Source organism: Notothenia coriiceps, unplaced genomic scaffold, assembly GCF_000735185.1.
Source record: "Notothenia coriiceps isolate Sejong01 unplaced genomic scaffold, NC01 NC01_scaffold00033658, whole genome shotgun sequence".
Lineage (NCBI taxonomy): Eukaryota > Metazoa > Chordata > Actinopteri > Perciformes > Nototheniidae > Notothenia > Notothenia coriiceps.
The window spans coordinates 2,743-10,742 of record NW_011366359.1 but is presented as its reverse complement, the minus strand read 5'-3'; the positions used below and the strand labels follow the sequence as shown (position 1 = coordinate 10,742).

The 8,000-nt window shown below is 39.8% G+C and overlaps 1 protein-coding gene across 2 annotated transcripts; it reads left to right on the top strand.

The window, feature by feature from the left end:
* Nucleotides 1-1,247: 1,247 nt before the first annotated feature.
* LOC104961687 (galectin-3-like) lies at nt 1,248-7,409 on the top strand. Of its 2 annotated transcripts, XM_010790019.1 has the most exons (7): nt 1,248-1,354; nt 3,088-3,157; nt 4,203-4,331; nt 4,410-4,585; nt 5,729-5,817; nt 5,929-6,097; nt 6,720-7,409. In XM_010790019.1, exons 1-7 carry the CDS (start codon nt 1,256-1,258, stop codon nt 6,876-6,878), a joined length of 891 nt encoding a protein of 296 aa, XP_010788321.1. In that variant the 5' UTR covers nt 1,248-1,255; the 3' UTR covers nt 6,879-7,409. The 2 variants fall into 2 exon arrangements, with proteins under 2 accessions (XP_010788321.1, XP_010788320.1); XM_010790018.1 differs by having other exon boundaries at nt 4,203-4,585.
* The last annotated feature ends 591 nt before the right edge of the window (nt 7,410-8,000 follow it).

Below are 8,000 nucleotides of genomic sequence, written 5' to 3'. Positions count from 1 at the left end.
TGAGTTTAAAAAGAGAATTGTTGCCTTAACCTACCGGCCCACGTCCGTACCACTAGTTAATGTCAGGGGGGGGTGCTGGTGAGTTATCGGCCCATCGGTAGAAGTCAACAGCTTAAAGTTAACTGATTTTAAAACCTAAATGAAGTCAAAGTATTTGAGTATTATCAGCAAAATGTACTTCAAGTAGCCTACCTAAAGTAGATGTATTTCAATGTTCAGCCAAATATTCAGTTTTTGTGTTTTGCTATTATATACGGGTTGTTTTTCTTATATCATGATTTTTTTTAATATTGATTGATGTGATGCATATCAATGCTGCAGTTTAGTGTACAAGTAACAGCAACATGAAAATACTAGAGTAATGTACCGCAAATTAAATACAGTTAATGCAAAAACAATTACTGATGAGAGAGTCTGCTGACATTTAGAGGAAGCAAACAGTAAACGCTGCTCTGTGGATCGCGTGTCGTGTGGTCTGTGTGTGTGCGTGTGCGCGTTCGCGTGTGTGTGTGACTCCACCTCCAACACCACAGAAACCAGAGCGTCAGATTCTTTACTGAATTAAAAGTAGACCTACTACCACACTGTGGAAACACTTTGACAAGTAAAAGTAGGTAGCCAAAGTATAATCAGTAAAAAAAAAAAAGCATCCCCTTTTGCTGTTAAGCTATATTATATTATATCATTGATAAATACGTTTATTAAATTATTATTACAAAGCAGGATTTTAGTTGGTTGAGGTGCAGCTAATTTTGAGCTATTATCTATTTAATATTATTGAGGATTATGTATAATTTATAATTTAATGTTTATTTATTTGCTTATCATTGTTATTATTATGTATGTATTTTTTTACTTTTTATTTTTTAAGTTTACGTCATTATAATTTGTATTATTATTATTTATTGAAATGATTTAAGTCAGATTAGTTATGCAGCAGTTAAATAATTAAAACACTAGTTTTACAAAGAAGAATTGCCACATGAGAGTCTGTGAAATTTCAGAAAATACAGGAATTTTAAGTGCAAAGGTTGTTTTGTGTAAAACAGGAAATATTGCATTTTATAGTCAAGCGTCAAGCTGAAATACGAGTAAGAAAGCTAAAGGCTAATCTTTAATACTGTCAGAGGTTTGTACTACAAATAAAGCAGAACTCATTAAAGAGTTTAGTATTTGACATGTTAGGAATATGTATTTTCTTAAACTCCTTCACACAGTAGGAGGAAGAGGAGGAAGATGAGTTTCAGGTTTCTCCATGTTGGGACTCGCCCACCACACCCTCAGACATTGTTTTCTTTTCCTGTCATTTTCAAATGTTTCTTTGTGTTTCAGATCACAGTCGAGCAACATGAATGTAAGTCTGAGTTTCATCCCTCACCTGAATCCTAAATGTGATTTAATGTTTACCGCTGTGTCACATGTGTTCATTTAGATGTCTAAACCAGACTAAAATAAAGCACATTACATCCCTAAAGTAAAGAAAGGGCAGGTTTTATTGCAAAATTAAGTTAATGTTTAATATCACTGTGTAGAAAATCATTACCCGACTTAAATTAGGTCAAACTGTTGCTAATCCTAGCCAGAAATTAGCCCTTTAACTTTTCCCTTTAGGCCTTCTGTGACAGTCACTCCCCTTAAATTGTTATTATGAGCCTAAACAATGAGCATTGCTGTTGTTGGTTCAGCTGTCGATCAGCTTGTCGAGGTTTCTAATGACGTGCAACGATTGCAACAAAGGCAGGTTGGCTAATAGAGTAGTGCACTGAAGTTAGCATCACAAGGACTCCCTCCACAAAAAGCCAATGGGATTTTTCCATTGGATTTCGAAATTGCCCTATATATTACTATAAAGGAACTACAGCACGATCACATCACCACCGCTAAGCTAAAGGCGGCTAATGTTGGGCTATAAAGGAACTACAGCACGGTCACATTACTTCACATCACCACCGCTAAGCTAAAGGTGGCTAATGTTGGGCTATAAAGGAACTACAGCACGGTCACATGACTTCACGTCACCACCGCTAAGCTAAAGGTGGCTAATGTTGGGCTATAAAGGAACTACAGCACGGTCACATGACTTCACTTCACCACCGCTAAGCTAAAGGTGGCTAATGTTGGGCTATAAAGGAACTACAGCACGGTCACATGACTTCACGTCACCACCGCTACGCTAAAGGTGGCTAATGTTGGGCTATAAAGGAACTACAGCACGGTCACATGACTTCACGTCACCACCGCTAAGCTAAAGGCAGCTAATGTTCGCAACCGCTGCTTTTTAGACACGTAGAAGCTTCAGACATTCACCAGTGGGTATTAACTGACGTATTGTACGTTGTAGAACAAAATGTAAAAAAATTCTTTAGCTTGTGTTGATCACAGACTTTATTTCAGGCAACCAAAAATCCATTAAAAAAGGCATTGACTTCAAGACGAGGGAACAGGAAGTGGTAAAATGTTGACTAATTTCTGGGTTTTATGAGTAATTCCTGTAGGCTACCACTCTTTTGCAGTCCTACAACAATGATACCCACATATACCTAATTATTTGTCAGAGCATTTGATTTATTAAGGATAATTTCAAGAAATATAAAACATTTTTGACCAACCCTAGCTTTAACAGCAATGACCTTTTTCAGTTAGCTAAGATCATAGTTCTACTGTATACTATGAAACTGACCCAGTACAGACACTGTCGCTTGTGTTTGCCTAGTGTGTGTGTGTATGTGTTTGGGGTTGAAGGGGGTAAGAATTTAAATAGGGAGGCATTCATCTCTTAAACCAACACCTACATACGGAACATTCCTGATGAGTCTGTCACCAACACACCCTGAAGTCTGCACACACCCTGAAGTCTGCACACACACTGAAACACACTGTGCTGCGTTCACGTGCAGCTCTAAAACATTTGTTTTTATGTGTTTGTTGGTGATGGGAAATACGGCTCTTTAAAGACAGCTGGATGTTATGGTTCTGTTTGTTGTTTTTACTATGTTTAACTGCAAAATAATTGGGATAATGATATGGTAATAGTTGGGTCAGTTTCAAACGTAGACATCCCGTGATTTCCTTTTTCTATCTCTGCAGCTGGGAGACGCCCTCGGTGATTGGCCCGCTGGTGGGGGCAACAACCCGCCCACCAATCCCTCCTGGCCAGGTAAGAATGCCATCATCATTACACATACTTACATACTTATTTTTCAATATTATTAATGGTATGAAGCCCCTGTGTGGAACAGTGTTATGTGATTGAGGGCTGCGCCATTAATCGTCCTTTTATTGAATTGTATTGAATTCGCAATAGATTCGATTCGATTATATTCAACTTTATTGTCATTGCACAGAGTACAACGAAATACAATTTGCATCCAACCAGCAAATTAGTTTTCGATTAATTTACATAACAGTACAAAGACTTTGTCCAACATTTCAGATTCTTGGGGACACAGAATCATGCTAATTACTCGCTCAATTTCAAATATCTCCGCTTGCATAGACTGAATTCCTTCCTCTTTTTACAACTTTAATCCTAGAGTTTTTCCCCAGCATATTACCCCTGTCTCTAGTTCAGATGGATGTAAAAAAAAAAAAGAGTATATCAATGAGTGTTGATGTAAGAGATAATGTGCAGCGAGGGGTGTTTTTTTCCCCATATTGACCAAGTCGCTGCACATTATCCCGCTTATTACACGACCAAATACTAAACAAACTATCGGCTCGACTCCCAATATTAATTGTAATGATGTTATTGAGTTATAAATCATCGTATTTCTTCCGCTAAGAAAATAAAAACCCTGTTCCGGTGCGCACCGATGGCTGGAACTGCAACAACAACAACTTTACGGCAGCACTGTCCAAATCTGTTTACAGTTTCTGATCCACTAAAACGTCCTTAACCTCTGCAGAGCCCTTACCTTTTCCCTTTCTCTTTCTTGATCCTCCTTAGCAACGGTCAAAATAGTCCTTGACAGCGGTCTGTACTACGGTATTAACAACGTGTCACATGTTCTGAAGTGACCAATCGGAAGCGGAAGTATACGATTTAGCCGTGTAATAAATTGTTTTAATCCAACCACCAGGAGTCGCCAAAATCCAAAAATCCAATCCAACAAAACAGATTAATAAAAACAGAGAAGTCTGCAATTAAAAACAGTGTAAACCACATTCAAGTCAACTTACTCCCAACCACATCTGGCCTGCAGCTGCAGGTGGAGGAGGAGCCGGAGGTGCCTGGCCTGGAGGTCCCGCACCAGCTGCAGGTGGAGGTGCCTGGCCTGCAGGTCCCGCTGCAGGTGGAGGTGCCTGGCCTGCAGGTCCCGCTCCCGCTGCAGGTGGCTGGCCTGCAGGTCCCGCTCCCGCTGCAGGTGGAGGTGCCTGGCCTGGACCCCAACCTGGAGGTCAACCTGGTGGTGGAGGTGCCTGGCCTGGACCCCAACCTGGAGGTCAACCTGGGGGTGGAGGTGCCTGGCCTGGACCCCAACCTGGAGGTCAAATGCCCAGCCAGCCAAGCCAACCTGGCTGGCCGTCTCCTTCACCTGGACCTGGACCTGGACCTGGACCTGGCTATGCCCCCCAACAGAGTCTGGTGAGACAGAACAAGAGATTAATCATGGAACAATTGTGGGGAGTGGATGGATGGAGCCTGAGGGATTGTTGGATGGATGGATGGATGAACAACGATGGATGAATTGGAAGACATTTTTGATTGGATGGATCGATGTTTTGATGGATGAATGGACGTATTGATGAAAGATGGAAGGATTGGATGGATAACTGGGGGGATTATTGGACGGATGGATCGATTACCGATTACTTTAGTGGATGGATGGATGGATGGATATCCGAATATTTGGATGGATTGTTGTTGGATGGTTGGCTGGATGGATGATGGTTGGCTGGGTAAATTTGAGGGATTATTTGATGACGGATTGATTACCGATTACTTGGGTGGATAAATTGATGAATTGGATGGGTGGATAGATTGATGATGGATGGATGAATTAGAGGGATTATTGGATAGATGGATGGATGGATGGCTAAATTAGAGGGATTATTGGATAGATGGATGGATGAACATCCTGTGACATGTTTACATGGCTTAATGTTCAAAACGTACTTTAATTAGATGAATTGGAAGGATTTTTTTATTGATGGATGATTGTCAAATGATTGGGTGGATTGTTGTTCAATGGATTGTTGTTTGATGGATGAATGGACGTATAGATGAAGGATGGAAGGATTGGATGGATAACTGGGGGGATGATTGGACGGATGGATTGATGTCCGAATATTTGGGTGGATTGTTGTTGGATGGTTGGCTGGATGTAAAATTGATGAATGGGTAAATTGGAGAGATTATTGGATGGATGGATTTTGCTGAATGTTTGATGGATGAATGGACAGTTGGATGAAGTATTGAAGGATAGATGGATAATTGGGGGGGATTATTGGATGGATACATTGAAGGGATTTTGGGTGGTTTGGTGAACTGATGGACAGACGGATGGATAGATGGACTGTTGTTGGATGGGTGAAAGGATAATGGATGGTTATCAGATTATTTTTGATGGATTGTCGGAGGAATAAATGATGGATGGATGGTTGAATCAATAAATCGATTAACCCATGGATTGTTATTGATGAATTTGTGGGGATTCTTGGATGAATGAATAGTTGATGGATGGATAATCCATTGTTCATGGAAATTAAATCTGTTTCCTGTTTACAGAAGGTTCCATACAGCATGACTCTGCCCGGTGGAGTTCATGACAAAATGCTCATCACCATCGCTGGAACCATCAAATCAAATGCTGACAAGTCAGTATCAACTCTTTAAAATGAACAACGAATGGATGGATACATGACTTCACTGTATAACACTGCAATACGTTTAAAGATTTTGAGTTGATGGTCTCTGTTGTTTTCCAGGTTCACAGTTGATTTAAAAACACCCACCGATCTGGCCTTCCACTTCAACCCTCGCTTCAATGAGGGCGGCAAGAAGGTGATCGTCAGAAACAGCTGCATCAGCAAGAATTGGGGGAAAGAGGAGAGAGATCTGCAGAACTTCCCCTTCCAACAAGGGAAGCCATTCGAGGTCCAATATTTAATTTATACTAACAACACTTGTAGTATTGGTACTTGTTTTTAATAGCATTCACAAACGTTAGGTACGACCGTTTTTCACCTCATGAAACTTGTGTGGTTACGGCTGCCGGGATATTTTTGGGAGTAGTTCGCTACTTGCAACTACAATAGTTACAATAAGTTAGAAACTTTTCTTTCATAACAGCAGCTCCATTTGCAATATCAACAAGGACAAATGGATAAGACAAGAAACAAGAAAACAGACATTTAACATAACATTAAAATCACTGAGTACAAGATTTTCAATACTTTTAATTGTTCATTTGAACTGGGATTTACTTTACATTTTAAATCATGCTACCCTGTATTTCAGATTTGACGGCAACAATTCCTATTGGATGTTAAGGACATGGTTGGGGTCAGAAACAATGTTGTTTTCAAGCCTCTAGATTTTCTATTTTGATAGGCTGATAAACAGTCGAAATGACCTTCCTTTTAGGTACTGATGTTTAGTATTAGAGCTCCGAGTGTCGACAGATGAGCTGTCGGACCAAATACACAGTAAAGTGGGGTTTAAGGGTTTATCTGTAAAAAAGCAAGTTGATGATGATTTTGTGGATTTTCCTTTGCAGATGAAGATCTTGTGCACCAACAAAGAGTTTAAGGTCGCCGTGAACAACTCTCATGTCCTGGCTTTTCATCACCGGGTCAGCAACCTCAGATCCATCAATACGCTCAACATACACTGCGACGTCACCCTGTCCAAGGTCAACGTGGAGAACATGCCATGAAGCAGATAACTCAGATCAAGACATCTACTGGGGACCCACCAGAGCTATAATGGGGATCCTCAGTAGATCTACAGAAGCTTGTCAGTTAATCCAAAATAAATCTTAAATATATATGTAGATGGTTATTGGTCAAATGTTCTTTTAAACATAAAACATCAACAGAAGGTTCTCAGTGTTTCTTGTATTAGTTTGTATTCCTGTATAACACTATACATTAGTATTGACAATATAAATCAAGTGTTCAACATACATTTGTTGGCATTTGTGTCTGTTTCTATCTGTTACCCTGACCCCTGCTGGCACCATCAGTACTACAAAAAGGGTCAGATTAGAACAGGATTTGCTCCAGTAACCCTACATAAAAATACATCTTTTATTCTAAATAAACAATCTTTAGAGGCATTTAAAATAGACTTTCTGTGTTTATATGTGTGTGTTACTTTTGTATGAATAACATCGTAGTGCCCAAGTCACAGAAGAACACTCAGTGATGATCCTGGTTCGGTTAAAATAATAAACTGATTTATCAAAGTTGTTGGACCCATTATTTACAATTAAAAAGGCATGAACGTCAATGTACATCCAAAGATATTGACACTTTATTCTTCCTTGTTAAAACCAGCCACCTGGTTCATACCTCAGCAAATCTGAAGAGGAAAAGAGTGGTCATTCTCAAGTTATGGGCTTTTTGGTCACCTTTCCCGTATTCGGCCTGGTCTAATTTGGCTCTTTTTCAGGGATTGGGGTAGTTCTAAAGAACAACCAAAAACAATTTTTTTCCCCCAAAATAAAATTTGACAACAATCAATTTCATTAATGGGAGACCCTAAAGATAAGAAAAATCATTGTTGTATTTTGTTCTACCTCGGGTAGGGGTATCTCGAAATCTGGGGGCCCTTCCTGCTAGACTACAATGCACGTAGAGAGCCGACAAATGGGTGGTACATTCAGGTGTGTTGTGTAATAAGAATGTCAGATTGGAATCTGTGGCTTTTAATAAACTAAACAGTTAACTCACATACAGTATGTTGCCCCACGATATGTGCTACATGAGAGAAAGACACACAGTAGGCTGTTTGCTTTGCTTTTTTGTGGTGTTGTATTGTCCTATTGTGTCTTTAC

Bases quoted from the DNA above. Each gene is read 5' to 3' on its own strand.
- LOC104961687 (XM_010790018.1), top strand. From the start codon at position 1,256: ATGTTGGGACTCGCCCACCACACCCTCAGACATTGTTTTCTTTTCCTG. The intron at 4,586-5,728 runs GTGAGACAGAAC...TCCTGTTTACAG, and splicing joins ATGCCCCCCAACAGAGTCTG to AAGGTTCCATACAGCATGAC. The intron at 5,818-5,928 runs GTCAGTATCAAC...GTTGTTTTCCAG, and splicing joins ATCAAATCAAATGCTGACAA to GTTCACAGTTGATTTAAAAA.